The sequence below is a fragment of the Peromyscus eremicus genome, chromosome 23, assembly GCF_949786415.1.
Source record: "Peromyscus eremicus chromosome 23, PerEre_H2_v1, whole genome shotgun sequence".
NCBI classification, from domain to species: Eukaryota; Metazoa; Chordata; class Mammalia; order Rodentia; family Cricetidae; genus Peromyscus; species Peromyscus eremicus.
Window position 1 is genome coordinate 11,312,531 of NC_081438.1, and position 16,554 is coordinate 11,329,084.

Consider the following 16,554-nt stretch of genomic DNA (forward strand, 5'->3'; position numbering starts at 1 on the left):
GAGAGTCTGAGGCCAGCCTGGGCTATTTAGCAAGCACTGGTCTAGCTGAGGCTACATAGCAAAATCTTGTCTCCAAAAAAAAGCAGGGTCTGGGGAAATGACTCCAAGGTTTAAATGCTTACTGTTTTTTGTTTTTTTGTTGTTGGTGGTGGTGGTGGGTTTTTTGAGGACTATTTTTGGTCATCAATGTGACTGTATCTAAAATTAACTAAAAGCCAAAAATGGCTGGACATTCTTCATATAAATAACACCTATAAAGAACAAAATGAAGCTGCCAATGAACTTCCATGAGGCACATTTACAACGCTCTTAACAAAAACCATGGGTCAACTTCATAAGGCCATACATGAAAAGATTACTTTTTTTTTTTTTTTTTTTTTTTTCCGAGACAGGGTTTCTCTGTGTAGTTTTGTGCCTTTCCTGGAACTCTCTTTGGAGACCAGGCTGGCCTCGAACTCACAGAGATCCGCCTGGCTCTGCCTCCCGAGTGCTGGGATTAAAGGCGTGCGCCACCACCGCCCGGCCGAAAAGATTACTTTTAAACCAAATTGTCATCCAACACGTTTTATTAATTAGTTAAATATGACACTGGATCAAAAATGATCCCAGATTGTGAAAGAACTAATCTCATGAATCCCACAATTTAATGAGGCCATCCCAACCACACGTGATGACCTTGGACGCTTCATGTGGGTGCCACACTACACCTATGCACACTTCGTTGTGGGCTTTAAACCGACTGTAGAGTTTGGTGGTCTTTCAGTCCCAAATGTTCAAGTTTCCATTTCCGTCTCCTGAAATCACATAGCTCATGTCTGGTGAGAAGTCTATCTGACAAGCGTAGCCTGCTACCATATGGCCCTTAAAATTTTTCTTTCTATTTAATCTGAATCTGTTCTGTGCTCCAAAAATGAGGATTTGGTTATCCACTGACTGGCCTGCTAGCCATTTCCCATTTGGAGACAAAGTCACCGCAGGCATTGAGTGCATTGGGCTCTGCCATGCACTTGAAATCCACAGGGATATCCCATTCCCAAACTCTTAGACTCTTATCATCAGATGTACTCACAAATCTCCGATTCTCATCAACAAAAACAATGGTGTTGACAGTTCCCAAATGCCGATCATATTCCTGAACAATCTCTCCACTGCGGATATCCCACTGCACGATCTTTTTGTCAGACGTCCCAGCCACAAAGAGATTTTGCTTGTCTTCATTGGGATTGAACTTGACACAATAGGGTACTTTTCCGTTTGTAAATCCTAATAGACATTGTCCTGTCTCCGTGTCCCAGGCACCTGTCATAGGCCGCACTGAGGAACTGTGTTCCTGCAGTGTTGAAGCAGATGTCTCTCACAGCTTTACTGTGACCAGTAAATGTTCTCAGACAGTGTCGGTCTCCATAAACTTCCCATAGCTTAATTTTACAGTCCATGGAACAAGACAGCATCAAATGTCCAGAAAGAGGAAACAGCCTGACCACGTTGACACCCTGTGTGTGTCCAGACCACACATGAATTTGTTTTTTGGGAAGATAACATTTTTTGGGTGACACAGAAGATCGAAGATTAACACCAACATCCCGAGGTATGCTCAGGAAGGACCTGCCTTGATAGTCATACACTTCCTTACCGTGAAAGATTGTCTTCTCCTCCCCAGGTCTCTCCTCTTCCTGTTTGCCTTTTCTCTGCCTCTTTGCTGTGATTTCATCCAACTCCTTTCGTTCTTCTTCTGAAGGTTTGGCTACATCTTTTTCATCCACATATTTTGCCCACGGTCCCAAGAAACCATCAATGTTAGATGCGTCCTCTTCTTTGAACCTTTTCCTCTTTTCTGTTTTCTTCTGACCAGTTTCAAACACAGTTAAACCTCGATTCTTTTCAACTTCTTCCACAGAACCAATATATTTAGCAGACACTAGCATATTTCTAGGAGCAGCCATTTGCTGTGTTCTCCAGGGATTTTCTGGTCCAAACTCAGGAGCAAACATGGTCTCATATTGTTCTTTAACAGCAGAATCAAGGTGAACTCCAGTCTCCAAATCTTCCTTAACTGCCACCTCCGGAGCCAAGTCCACCGCCACTGTCAGAGAGGTCTTGGCTGAAGGCGATTTGGTCAAGTGCATGAGAGAGTCAGCGGCCGGCAGCAGACACCGACTGGCAGCAGACACCGACTGCCCTCACTGTCCAAGTCAGATTCAGACCCTAAACCATATGAAGTGGCTGTCATTGCAGCAGACATGACTGCAACAGATCCTCTCTGTCTTACAGTAAAAACCTGGAGCAAGATATCGAGGCAAAGGCTGAAAGATCAGAGAAACGGAGCAGCCAGCCACCAGATAGTTCTTACCTCGCCAACCCCTCAGACAAATGGGGCTGAGCTCCTGTCTCCTCCCACCTTATATTCCTTTCTCCACCCTGCCATATCACTTCCTGTCTCCACCTCCCAAGTGCTGGGATCAAAGGCATGAGATCCCAAGTGCTAGGATCAAAGGTGTGAGCCCCACCACCTAGCTCTGTTTCTCTTTTAGATAGATTCAGCCTCATATAGCCCAGGGTGGCCTTGAACTCCTGATCTTCCTGCTTCTACCTCTCTAGTGCTGGGATTAAAGGTGTGAGCCACTGCCGCCCGGCAAACATTCTCCCCCACCCCAGCTGAGGACCAAACCCAGGGCCTTGCGCTTGCTAGGCAAGCACTCTACCACTGAGCTAAATCCCCAACCCCTATTTTTTTTTTTAAGATTTATTATGTACACGGTATTCTGCCTGCAGGCCAGAAGAGGGCACCATATCTCATCATAGATGGTTGTGAGACACCATGTGGTTGCTGGGAATTGAACTCAGGACCTGTGGAAGAGCAGCCAGTACTCTTAACTTCTGAACTATCTCTCCAGCCCCCATTCTAGTCTTAAAGACTAACTGAGAGTCCTCTCTGAACAGAGATCCATGTATTAAGCTGATCCTTTGCCCCGGCCTCCTCCCCGCAAGAAGATGGCAAATCTAAGTTCACTTTTTTTTTTTTTTTTTTTTTCTGAGACAGGGTTTCTCTGTAGCTTTGGAGCCTGTCCTGGAACTTGCTCTGTAGACCATCGCCCGGCCCCTAAACTCACACTTATCATTCAGTCCTGGGTATGAGGGATTGATGTCTTTGGCTCGTCAGTATGGCTACCGCCCCAGCCCCTGAGCCTCCTACCTCACAGAGCTCAGCTAATCTTCAAGCCAACAGTGGTGAGCCACTGAACCCTCACTGTTCTGAATCTGACTTCTGAGTCTAAAAGTCAAACTCCCAACTTAACCAGGGCCCCGCTAAAAGTGGGGCCATCTTCCCTGAGCCACCTTTCTGCTTTGTAACACAACAATTCTAGAGTTGTGCCCAGTTCTGGCCCTGTTCTTGGCTTACACAAGGGCATGCACACTGGGTTGGAAGTCTCACGGTGTGGGAGAAGCTGTGCTGCCTTTTCTCACATGTTCTTGGCTTACCTACCTTGGAGCTGAGGGGACAGGTCTACAGTATCCAGAGCTGTCAGCTGCAGTTGAGACTTGGAGACTGAGGATGCTCAAATAGACTAGTCAAGCTCTTTCTGTAGTGGGGCCATGAACACTAACAGTGTTATAAACCACACATCCTGCCTCAGGGGGCAGCTGCCTTTAAGCCCCCCCAAAATCCACCCCCCTGCTCACTTTTCTGGTTAGGTCTGACTGAGCACAGGTGAAAGTCATCACTTCAAATTATCTCTTGCATGCTGGAGAGATGGCTCAGCGGTTAAGAGCACTGGCTGCTCTTCCAGAGGTCCTGAGTTCGATTCCCAGCAACCACATGGTGGCTCACAACCATCTGTAATGAGATCTGACACGCAAGCAGAACACTGAATACATAATAAATAAATAAATCTTTTTAAAAATTATCCCCTGCTCCTATGACAATGGTCCAACTTCCATCAACCACCTGGTCAAAGTGGCTGAAAGAACCCAGCTTTGATGTTGGTTGTAGTTCCTTAGGATAGCCTATGACTATGGGGATCCCAATACTGGGTGTGTGCTGTGTCCCCTTTGGGTCAGAGTGTGTGGGGGGGAGGGAGTACTTGTCCTAGACTATGTCCATCACTGGAAAAACCCCCAGTGTAGTAAGATCCCCAAACAGAACAAAATGTTAAATACTTGAGTCAACATGTTAAGGTGAATTTCACCATTCCGTATTGTATCTAAAACCACGTCTATGCTACAGAAACTGAAGTTCTCAAACATCCTCAAGAGAAACTCTTGGTTGTTGCTGTCCTGTGCTTAGACTCTACCAGTTTTTCAGTATCCTGATTTGCTTAAGAACTCTAGAGAGCCGGGCGGTGGTGGCGCACGCCTTTAATCCCAGCACTCGGGAGGCAGAGCCAGGCGGATCTCTGTGAGTTCGAGGCCAGCCTGGGCTACCAAGTGAGTTCCAGGAAAAGGCGCAAAGCTACACAGAGAAACCCTGTCTCGAAAAACCAAAAAAAAAAAAAAAAAAAAAAAAAAAAAAAAAAAAAGAACTCTAGAGAGCAGTATTGAAGACAGGGTGACCCAACCCTGACTTCAGGTGAGCCCCACTTTCCCTGTATGTAGGGTAAAAACCTGACGGTTCATGGCAGACCGGCCACTGTGGTTCCCTGCACCAGTGGCAGACATTATTAATCCATCACCACGCTTAGTCCGTAGAAAGCTTTTGCTTGGATGTATACAGTCCTCTGTAGTTCTGGCAGCTTCCAAGTGTTCAAGAAGTTTAGTACTTATGGTCTCGTGATCTGGTCCTTACTTGGGAAAGTGGCTCTGCGTGGGTCACCCAAGTGGCTTTTATGTGGTCAGTCTCCCTGCCTGGAGAGAGCTGTGGTGGGGAATTGAAGGTTTGGGGTCACACTTGTCTCTAGTCAAGTTCAATGTGGATGGAGTTGAGAGCTCAAGACAAAGGCAAAGTTGCCCAGGGCTCAAGGATCCAAGTTTTGGAGATTGTAGGCTGTACAACTGATATAGATCCATAGTGTCTTCTAGTCTCTGCAACTAAGCCTTGAGAGCATCCAGCCTTGACCTTCCAGGCAGGTGATCAGGCTAAGTTCTGCCAACCCTTGTGTTTAACCTCTGAAGACTTGAACTCCTCCCTGGGAACGCCTACTCACCCTCCACATTGGCCCAATGACAAACCCCAAAGTGTCATTCCACCAGTGCTCAACCTAGGGAAGAAACAAGGTTATTGGGGGCTGGCTTACACACGTGGGGTAAGGGACCAACTATGGAAGTGTGGCCATAAACAGCCACACTTGCAAAGCCTTAACCCAACATGGATGGCTTCCTCATGCCATACAGATGGAAGCTTCCTTCAATTCCCCTTTCCCCAGCTTCAATACCTCCAGGGAGCTTAGTACCTCCAGGGAGCTACCCATGCAATTGGAGCAGAATTGCATACCAAAGCTGGTTAGAGCACCTAGAACCTCAGGTGAGGCACCAAAGACCGCCTCCACCCCTTCCTATGAGTGAATGTCAACGGTCCACAGGCCTGACCCTGACCGTGTCCTTGCAAGCAGGCACCTTAGATTTTTGGATGTAGGTTGAAAGTTGCAGGGGGGTTTTGCTTAGGACCTCACGCTAAGAACTTTCTACTGACAGGAACAACCTGTCTCAGGCTTTGTTGTGTGTGGCATGTGCCCATGACCAGTGTTCTGGGTGAAGAGTTGAGTGTGGTTTGTGACTTAACCTTCTGAGGTTAAGTGTGTCAAAGTTCTTCCACGGAGACCTCCAGCTTGTAATTTTTGCTTGTCAGCCCTTTGGAGATGCAATCTCTAGTGACAGTAGTTGATACCTCAGAGCCTGTTCTGGTCTGTCCCAGGTCTCTAACCCTGAGGATCATGATACCCTTGGTGATGGCATTCAGGAACTGGTTCTTCAGGCACTGCTCTCCTTGGAGGAAGAGTCTTATTCTATTTTTTTTTTATTTTTCATTTATTTATTTTTTTGGTTTTTCCAGACAGGGTTTCTCTGTGTAGCTTTGCTCCTTTCCTGGATCTCACTCTGTAGACCAGGCTGGCCTCGAACTCACAAAGATCCGCCTGCCTCTGCCTCCCGAGTTCCGGGATTAAAGGCCTGCTCCACCATCGCCGGCTAAGGGTCTAATTCTATAGACCTGTTACAGCTTTTAAGCTGGCCATGGTGGTGTTTGCCTTTAATCTCGGCACTCAGAAGGTAGAGGCAGGTTGGATCTGAGTTCAAGACCAAGCCTGGTCTATACAGACTCAAAAATCAAATCGCTGAAACATCAGACGATTCATTTAAGTCTGCATTTCACATCTAAATTTGAGATGCCAGACGCAAAGAGAAAAACTCCTCACTAGTCAGAGCTGGCCTCAATCAAGGGCCTGGTACTGACTTCCATAAATGCTATCAGTCTTGAAGCTGTGAAGATTATCTTAGATAACTCGAAATGTTTCCCCAACCCAATGGAGCCTGGAAATGTTAAGAGTTACATCAAGCCGGGCGGTGGTGGCACACACCTTTAATCCCAGCACTCGGGAGGCAGAGCCAGGCGGATCTCTGTGAGTTCAAGGCCAGCCTGGACTACCAAGTGAGTCCCAGGAAAGGCACAAAGCTACACAGAGAAACCCTGTCTCGAAAAACCAAAAAAAAAAAAAAAAAAAAAAAAAAGAGTTATATCAAAAGAAAAAAAAAAAAAGAGTTACATCAATATGCCACACAGCATTGACACGTGAAGACTTGAATTCTTGAGGTGGGAGGAGCTGTGACACTTAATCTACCTAGCACATTCTAGATGGGTACAAAAGACATCAGTGGAGGTGACAACTTTTGAAGAGCAGCAGGTATGAAAAGTACCGGGGAAAGTATTGGACTTGATGATGACTGACCTGGATCTGACAAGGATGCTACCTGCATCCCCACTCGGGTCCCAAAGCAATCCACTGTCAAACCCAGAAAACTGTTCTGCCCTTAGGATGTGAGCTGCAAGGCAGGGAAGTGAGAACACCTAAACTTGGGAGGTGGGGTACCTAGGACAGCTGTCCCACCCTTTGGGGAACTGCTAGTCACATATGGGGAGAGAAGAGGGAAGAACATGCAGCCTTTTTGGTACTCCAAAGAACTTCGCAGCTGTAGTTGGGTTAAAGGTCTGTCCTGCTGGGCTTTAATTAGATGAAACATACAAGGAACTTTCTAGACACAGATACAGACTCCAGAGCAAGAGTACTCGTCTAGCCTCGCAGTCATGGTTTGATTGTACCTCTGGGTACCTCCATAGGGGAGGAATGGCTCATGTCTGCTCATTAGTGGGAACAAGATGAGGTGCTACATGGAATCTGTGTCCTGGACCATAACTTAGAGGTTAACCACCAGGACACGAAAAGTACATGGATAGAAAGGCTGGTGTGGAACATTCGCTTACTTGTGTGTATGTGGGAAAGATTAAAAAAAACATAAACTCCTGCAAGCTAATGAGGACAGATGATCGGCACCATGGATGGGACCTGCCAGCCTATCATGGGACTCCGGGATAACCCGAGCCCTTCTGAAGCACATCCCACCCCTCTTAATTTCCTCCTCTAGTTGAAAAGCAGCTGGCGAGGAAATGGAAGCAGCCCTGTGCACCTCCAAGGCCACAAAGGGACTGAGCAAATGTAAAAAATCATAGTACTATTTGATCAGTGGGCCTGAACAGGTGGCTCCTGAGCTTGCCTTGTTGGCCATCTCTGGCCTCTGTTCTCCCTCAGGCCTGTCCAATGCAGATATGTCTATGGGAAGGTAAAGGACTGTTGTATGCAGAATATTATTTTAAGGTGTGTTACTTTTGTTTATGTTGCATTTGTTTAACTCTGTGAAGCTGTGTTACTGTGCCTGTCTAAAACACCTGATGGTCTCATAAAGAGCTGAACAGCCAATAGCGAGGCAAGAGAGAGAAGTAGGTGGCGCTGGCGGGCAGAGAGGATAAAAAGAGGAGAAATCTGGGAAGAGGGGATTCAATCTCATGTAGCCCAAGGTGGCCTTGAACTCCTGATATTCCTGCTTCCTCCTCCCAAGTGCTGGGATTAAAGATGTGTGCCACCACTACCTGACCTCTATGGTTAACTAGTGGCTAGCTCCACCATCTGATCTCCAGGCAAGCTTTGTTAGAGCACAAACAAAATATCACAACTACTGGATTCTTGGACCTTCCATTTACAGGTAGTCATTGTTGGATTAGCTGGACCACAGCCCGTAAGCCATTCTAATAAATCCCCTTTCTTTATATATAGATTCATTTTATAAGTTCTGTTAATTTAGAGAACCCTGACTAATACACTGCCCTTTCAGAAGACCTGGGTTTAGTTCCTAGCATCCACATGGTCAACTCTCAATTGCCTGTAACTCCAGTCCCAGGCACAACACTCTCTACTGGCTTCCTGAGACTTCTGCACATGTGTGGTAGCTAGCTAGCTATCTGTATTGACCTATTATCTGTCTTCCTATACATATTTATCTATATCTATCTACGTAAGTACATCAGTAGATAGATGAATAGATATACACTCAGACACACACACATAAAAATAAACAAATGAATCTAACAAACAAACAAAATCCAGGAACCAGTCCAATGGTTCAGTATATGAAGGAAGTACTTGCTGCCAAGTCTGATGATTATCGTTCAATCCTCAGGACCCACAAAGCAGAAAGAGAGAGTCAACTCCCACAAGTTGTCCTCTGACCTCCACAAATGCTCTGCTTTACACAGGGAACCAGATTTGAGTCTTCTACAGGAGCAGCGAGTGCTGGGCTGTCTCTTCAGCACTCTCCTCTTCACTTTGTTCTTTGAGACAGGATCTGACTAGAACAAGCTGGCCTTGAACTCCCAGAGATCTGCCTGCCTCTACCTCCAGAGTGCTGGGATCAAAGGTACTGCATGTGGTGGTTCACATGTTTAATCCCAGCATTTGGGAGACAGAGGCGGGAGGGTATTTGGGAGTTTGAGGCCAGCCTGGTCCTCAATAAATTAGAAAGAGGAATTTAATAATTTTTAACCTGATAGTTGTGCATTCTGCAATACCACAACCAAACACAAGAGGGAGCTCAGTTATGCTTTTACTTCTGTATCTGATCATTACCGCATGCATGTCTAGGACTCCACAAGATGAGTGAAAGACTGATGTCAGACTTTTCCTCTTTCCTTTCCTCCTCCCTCCTTCTTCCCTCCCTCCCTATGTTCGGGGGAAACGGGGGTGGGGGGGGGTGGGACAGGGGGCAGGGAACGGAACTGCAGACCTTGAGACACTAGACAACTGTTCTAGCACGAGTCATTTACAGAGCCTGTTGTCCGGAGCTTCAGTGAGCAACTCCGAGCTTCACCCTGACATTTTCTGCAGCAACAGCTGCTGAGATCGCATACAGGTGCTGAGGGGCTGAGAGGAGGTCTTAAAGGGCAAGAGGAAGTTTGGATCCTCAGCAGTCATATACCACAGGAGGATCCGTGGAGCTTGCTGGCCTCCTAATCCACCCCCTCCCAAAAATAATGAGCTTCAGGTTCAGAAAGAGATCCTGTCTCTTCAGTACCGGATCACTTCGCGTGTCATGCAAGCAAACAGGGCACAGAATGCTAGGACAGGATGCTTTTCTGGTTTTCACACATGCATGGGTTCCCTGCACGCTCACACACACCTTCACACATGTGCATACATCACACACGCACACTAGCTAACTAGCTAAATAATAGAATTTTCAAAAAGGTGCTAACATTCCCATTCTTAAAAAAAGAGAGCAAGAGAGACAAATGTCAAAGCTTCTCCTTGAGGCTGTACCTGGACAGCAAATGATCCTCAACTGCCATAAAATACAATCACTGATAATCAGATTGAGTGGGGCATGATACTGCATTCCTTTGATCCCAGTATTTGACAGGCAGATCTCTGTGCATTAGAGCCCAGCCTGGTCTACATAGAGGGACACTGTCTTGAAAAAACAAAAGTGGAGAGGGGGCAGAGGGGGGCCACTGGAGAGATGGCTCAGAGGTTAAGAGCACTGGCTGCTCTTCCAGAGGTCCTGAGTTCAATTCCCAGCAACCACATGGTGGCACAAACTATAATGAGATCTAGCGCCCTCTTCTGGTGTGCAGGCATACGTGTAGACAGAACACTATACATGTAATAAATAAATCTTTTTGTTTGTTTGTTTGTTTTGAGACAGGGTTTATCTGTGTAGTTTTGATGCCTGTCCTGGATCTTGCTCTGTAGACCAGGCTGGCCTTGAACTCACAGAGACACAGAGATCAGCCTGGCTCTGCCTCTTGAGTGCTGGGATTAAAGGCGTGTGCCACCACCGCCGCCGGGCAATAAATCTTAAAACAAACAAACAAAAACCAAAAAGGGGTCGGGGAGAAAGAGACTGGCTTCTATTCTAAGGCATGTATGTGTCTTTCACAGCGCTTCTTTGTGGTCTCTGGTATCTTCAGGGACATGTCGTCAGTGTCATGTCACCTTACTTAGCCAGATGGTTTGGTGCTGAGGAAATCACAGTGACGGGCCAAGGACATGTAAAGATGCTTGCCCCCCCCCCAAAAAAAAACTCTTGAGTTCCATCCCATCCCTGGGACCCACATGGTGGAACTACAAAATTGATTCTTGTAAGTTGTCCTCTGATCTCCACATGCACAACACACACACACACACAGAAATCCAAGTGAAAATCTCCTACCACTAGCAACAGGTACCAGACAAATAGAAGACAGGAATTTGAGTCAGGAGTATCGCAATTGATGTGTGTACATGTTGTTCTAAGCACTGTGAAGCAGAAAAGAATTGTGATCTGTATGGCCGGTGTGATGACCTCAGTTGTATTCCTAGAACTCATGTGTTAGAAGCAGAGCACTGACTCCCCCAAGGTGTTCTCCCCCAACCTCCACCTGTAGGCTGTGGTATGCACCCACCCCCACATACATAAACATGCACATAAAATGAATAAAAATGTAATTGAAAAAACAAGGAACGGTCACATATACCCTGTCGTTTATTTTTCAAAGAATACTAGCTCAGTCTAACTTTTAATAGGAACAAACACTCTTTTATTAATTTAAAGTTTTTTGGTTTTTCGAGACAGGGTTTCTCTGTGTAGTTTTGTGCTTTTCCTGGAACTCACTTGGTAGCAGCCCAGGCTGGCCTCGAACTCACAGAGATCCGACTGGCTCTGCCTCCCGAGTGCAGGGATTAAAGGCGTGCGCCACCACCGCCAGGCTAAAGTTTAATTTTTTAATTACCATTTTGTGTGTGAGCGTTCACGGAGGTCAGAGGACAACTCTGTAAAGCCCGTTCTCGACTTCCCACCGCATGGGTCGCGAGGATCAAATTCTGATCATAACTTTGGAAGAAAGCGCCTTTACTCGCTGAGCCCTCTCATCCGCCCTTACCGCTTAAGGAAAAGTATTCCCCAGTCAGGGTACGTTGCAGTGCCCACGGTATAGGAAAAACTACATTTCCCATGATGTCCCACACAGGAAGGAAGTGATCTCAGACACCTTCCCGTCATTGCTTATAGACCGGAAGCCGGGACCTTAGTTCTCTTTCCCATCTTGCAAGGTAGGAATGGCGGGCGTCTGCGCAAGAGCCGTTTTCGGGACCCCAATCTTCGTCCATCCGAAGGCGGGGGACGTCCGAGCGCCACCGCCCGGGGCCCGCTATGGTCGAGGTCACTCGCCAGGTCTCTCGGGAGCTTCATTTCTGTCGGCGTGGGTTGGGAGAGGGCGAAGAGCGAGCGTAGCGCCCGAGACGGCCGCCGGGCCTTACCGGGCGCCGTAGCCCGGGGAGTCTTGGAGGGTCTGTGCGGCGAGGGGCGCCCCCTCAGCCGGGGTCGGGGTTCCAGCACACTCCGCAGAGCCCGCCTCGGCCGCCTTGGGTTTTGCGACTGGAGCGAGAAACTGCTTCCGCGGCGTCCCCCCCGGAAGTCGCCCGGAGAGTGCCCCGTTTTGGCTTCTCGGCCGAGTCGGGGACCCCGGAGAGAGTGGACTTCCAAAGTTCCGAGCAAGTGCATGGGTTTGGATTTATGGCAGGCCCGTTGCCCTGGGCCTGTCATAGTGTCCCGTGCTAGAGCAACCCGGGGGCCCCGAACCATTGCCTGGCCTCCGCCTGTAGGCTGCTGGCACTGAAGTGGGTCGCACAGTAAAATGGGGACAGCGGGCTTCATTGAAGCAAGGGGCTTCCTTGCCGGGTGGACTCTTCCAAAGACTGTCTTAGATTTTCTGATTCACAGAAATAGAAGAATAAATTAATGAACCACGTAAGTTTTCTAGCAAAAAAAAACAAAAAACCGAGTGGTCCTAGACGTTGACACGTGTGGCGTTTGGGAGGCAGACCTGTTGCAAGCGGCAGGTTGGTTTGGGTACTGGCTCGTTACGGGTGGTTGGTGAAAATGCCTTTTATTTCTTCTTTACCATCACCAGATGGCGGGTGAAAAGGGCGGAAAGCCTGACACAAAAGAGAAGAAACCTGCGGCCAAGAAGGCTGGCGGTGATGCCCCTGCCGCCGGTGCCGCCAAAAAGGGTAAAACCAAGGTTAAAAAGACCAGGAAGGGGAAGCCCCACTGCAGCCGGAACCCTGTCCTGGTTAGAGGAATCGGCAGGTACTCCCGATCTGCTATGTATTCCAGAAAGGCCTTGTACAAAAGAAAGTACTCAGCTGCCAAAACCAAGGTAAGGAAAGGAAATGCCCCACCACCGTCACGCCGCACACCGGTGGTTGTCTGCCGCACGCCTTGACGGCGTCTGTCTCGGCAGGTTGAAAAGAAGAAGAAAAAGGAGAAGGTCCTTGCTACTGTCACAAAGCCGGTTGGTGGTGACAAGAACGGCGGTACCCGGGTGGTGAAGCTTCGAAAAATGGTAAGAGCTGGAGGAGGCGGGAGTTGGATTTTAATGTGAGGGATGTGGAGGTGTAGATTTGTGCGTGCGTGTGCGTGTGTGTGTGTGTGTGTGTGTGTGTGTGTGTGTGCGCGCGCGCGCGCGCGCGCGCGTGTGCTGTGTCAATATGGTGTACTTAGGTATGAGTTGTCAGGCTGGGGTGTAGCTGGGGGCGGGGTCCAGCACACCAGAGTTCTGGCTTCTCTGTTGCCAGCACCGCAAAGTCGGGATTGTGTGAGTTAATTTAACAAGCTGGTACCGATGTCTACTTTTGTGCCGTTTGTTTTCCTTTGTGGATAAATGGATGTGAGTTGTATTTCTACTGCTGGGATTCTGCTGAGGTAGAAGAGGTTTGACATACTTTATCTTCATGAGAAAACAAACCATGTCTCCCCCATTGTTGTTGTGCTTGAGAAAGGGTTTCAGCCTGGGCTGACATGAAATTCCCTGTTATCCTGCTTCCCCCATACCTGGCTGAAGCATTCTGAAGAAGTGCTTTAGTGGAATTCAGGGCAGTGTTGGCCTGGGCACCTACACTTATATGCACACAGAAGGACATATAAACATAATTTAAAGTGAATCTTAAGCCAGGCTTTAATCCCAGCACTCAGGAGGGGCAGGGGCAGATGGATCTGTTGAGTTCTAGGCCAGCCTGGTCTACTGAGAAACACTCTGGTTGGCTTAGAGGAACCATCCAAGGTATAGAGATTCCTTTTCGTGTTGTTTCTGGTACTTTTTTGGGGGTTTAGGAGGGTGTATCTCTGAACTCAGCCCTCCTGGTCCGAGAAGGTTTCTTAAGTATGGTGCTTGTACTCTCTCCAGCCCAGGTATTATCCTACCGAAGATGTGCCTCGGAAGCTGCTGAGCCATGGCAAAAAGCCCTTCAGTCAGCACGTGAGAAGGCTTCGGGCCAGCATCACTCCTGGGACCGTCCTGATCATCCTTACCGGGCGCCACAGGGGCAAGGTGAGCAGTGTCCACAGGGGCCTGGATCATAATAGGCTTGTTTTCTATGGTCTGTGGGGGGATTTGTGATTTATGTTCTGAAGCAGCCTCGTCACTCAGCGGAGCCTGGTCCTTGCTTGCCTACCGCATCCTGCTTTTTTACCTACTGTATAGATGCTGTGTTTGGTGCTGTGTGAATTGCGTATGTGATTTACTTCCTTAATAGATTAGCTGGACTGTATGGATAGAAATTGCTTTTGTTGGTGTATTTTTTTTTTTTTTTTCCAAAAAATTTTTGAGAAGACCTCATTTAGCCCAGCCTGGGCTTGAACCCATGATCCTCTTGCTTCTACTTTCTGAGTGCTAGGTTATATGTGTGTGTTCCCACAACTGTCTTTAGACCAGTGGTTTTCAACCTGTGGGTCTTGACCCCTTTGAAGTTACCTTAAATCATCTGCATATCAGATATTTACGTTATAGTTCATAACAGTAGCAAAGTTACAGTTATGAAGTAGCAACAGTTTTACGGTTAGGGGGTCACCACAACCTGAGGAACTGTGTTAAAGGGTCCCAGAATTAGGAAGGTTGAGAGCCACTGCCTTAGACCTTTTCTTTACTGACTTTGTGTTTTGGTTAATTCAGAAGTTGGGGCTCAATTGCTAAATGTCATTTTCTCTTTGACTTCCAGAGAGTGGTTTTCCTGAAGCAGCTGGCCAGCGGCTTGCTACTTGTGACTGGTAAGAAAGAAGATCCTTAGTATTTTTTGTTTTGGCAGGATGTCGTGGAGCCCAGGGTAGCCTTGTCCTTCTGCTTTCTAAGTGTTGAGATTGCAGGTGCCAATGACTGTTCCTGTCTTGAGACAAGGCATGCCATATAGCTCTAGCTAGCTTTAGACTTACTGCACTCCTCCTGCCTCAGCTGTGAAATTGAGACACAACCTTAGATTTTTGTGGCAGGAAGTACATACGGAGGTCAGAGGACATTTCAGGCCTTCCTGTCCTGCTGTCTCACCAGCCACTGTTCGTTTATTTTTCTGCGGCAGTCGGGTGTAATCAAAGCTGTGGCCTAACGGGTAAATAAATGCTTGCTTGAGATCCTGAGTTTGATCCCTAGGACTTAGACAGTACAAGGAGAAAGGGGACTTGTGCAGGTGTACCCTCCCCTCCTCCTGGTGTACTGTGTGTGGTATAGCACGTGCAAACGTACTCTACAGGTGTGCCAGGTAGAGAAGCGGCAGGATCGGGACACTTGGACTCCAAGTGCTCCCCTCTGTGCTGCAAGTTTTGATAGCAGTGTGACTTTTTGTCCCCATAATACGCTTGGAGCTGTACACACTGGCATGGGGAGTTTCTATACAGGTGAAATGTGAAAGATGGCTGGGTGGGGCGGAGCACACCTTTAATCCCAGTGCTCAGGAGGCAGAGACAGGCAGATCTCAAGGACAGTGGTAAGGAGAGAGAATGATTCCAGATAAGCATACTCCATAATTTCAGCCAGCCTGTGTAAAAGATGGCCCTCTTCTCACCTGGGTCCCTTGAAAAGTCAGGGTGAGAGAAAAGCCCTGGTTTTGGAGCAGATGGCATTTTCCAAATTAGGCAGTTATGGACCCTCTGTGGATGCTGGGAATCCAATTAAGGGTCTTCTGCGAGAGTGGCCATTGCATTTAACCACTGAACCATCTTTTTAGGTCTCTGCCCCTATGCCCCAGTTAACCTTTTTGTCTGTCTGTTTGAAACAGGGTCTCACTGTGTAGACCAATCTGGCCTTAAACTCACCAAGATCCACCTTCCTCTCCCTCACCATGCACAGACCAGATCTTAATTCTTCAATGTTAATTTCTTATTTTCAAACTTGGATCCATCCAATTTAATTTTTTTCCCCTCAGGACCTCTTGCCCTCAACAGAGTTCCTCTGCGAAGAACACACCAGAAATTTGTCATTGCCACGTCCACAAAAGTTGACATCAGCAAAGTTAAAATCCCCAAACACCTGACTGACACTTACTTCAAGAAGAAGCAGCTGCGCAAGCCCAGACACCAGGAGGGGGAGATCTTCGACACTGAGAAGGAGGTGAGGTTGTTGGAGATGGCAAGAGTGACCTTAGTTATCCTTGGTCTGCTGTGCTTAGAGTGGACAAGTGGGGGGGGTTGCTTTTATCAGTCCCTGAGAAGTAGGACTGTTTCTAGGGAGTGCTGGTTCTAATTGTTTCCTTTTCTCTGTAGAAATACGAGATTACAGAGCAGCGAAAGGCTGATCAGAAAGCTGTGGACTCGCAGATTTTGCCAAAGATCAAAGCTGTTCCTCAGCTCCAGGGCTACCTGCGATCTCAGTTCTCTCTGACGAACGGGATGTATCCTCACAAACTGGTTTTCTAAACTGCTAACAACCTAATTAAACAACTTCATGTTTCTTTGTGTCTTTTGTGTGTTCACGTGTTGGGTGAATACTTTAGAGGTATTCCGTATCTTCCTCCGACCCTTTCAGTAAGAGGCTCTCCTACTTGTTCTGAAACCCATATGCTAGGCTGGCCATCTAGTGAGCTCCTGGATCCTGCTGTCTATACCCCTCACCCCACTTGGTGGTGGATTTTGGGCACACACAGCCATGGCTAACTTTTACTGTGGGTGTAGTTTTACCTCTTACAAAGTGGGGTTGCAGGGGAGTGGTGTGTGTTGTGGGCCTGTCCTCACAGTTTTGGACCAGCATTCTTGGCTTTGGATTCATCTTGC

General features: G+C 47.6%; 1 protein-coding gene, 1 non-coding gene and 1 pseudogene across 2 annotated transcripts; 2 read left to right on the plus strand and 1 right to left on the minus strand.

The window, feature by feature from the left end:
* Positions 1–627: 627 nt before the first annotated feature.
* Positions 628–2,242, minus strand: LOC131898571 (pre-mRNA-processing factor 17-like; annotated as a pseudogene).
* A 9,214-nt stretch (positions 2,243–11,456) lies between these two features.
* On the plus strand, positions 11,457–16,235 carry Rpl6 (ribosomal protein L6). Its single transcript, XM_059248995.1, has 7 exons — positions 11,457–11,567; positions 12,428–12,676; positions 12,761–12,862; positions 13,703–13,846; positions 14,514–14,562; positions 15,711–15,895; positions 16,048–16,235. Exons 2-7 carry the CDS (start codon positions 12,428–12,430, stop codon positions 16,198–16,200), a joined length of 882 nt encoding a protein of 293 aa, XP_059104978.1. The 5' UTR covers positions 11,457–11,567; the 3' UTR covers positions 16,201–16,235.
* Positions 12,015–12,149, plus strand: LOC131898715 (small nucleolar RNA SNORA42/SNORA80 family). Its single transcript, XR_009376017.1, has one exon. It is a non-coding gene; the product is annotated as a small nucleolar RNA SNORA42/SNORA80 family (small nucleolar RNA).
* Positions 16,236–16,554: the final 319 nt, after the last annotated feature.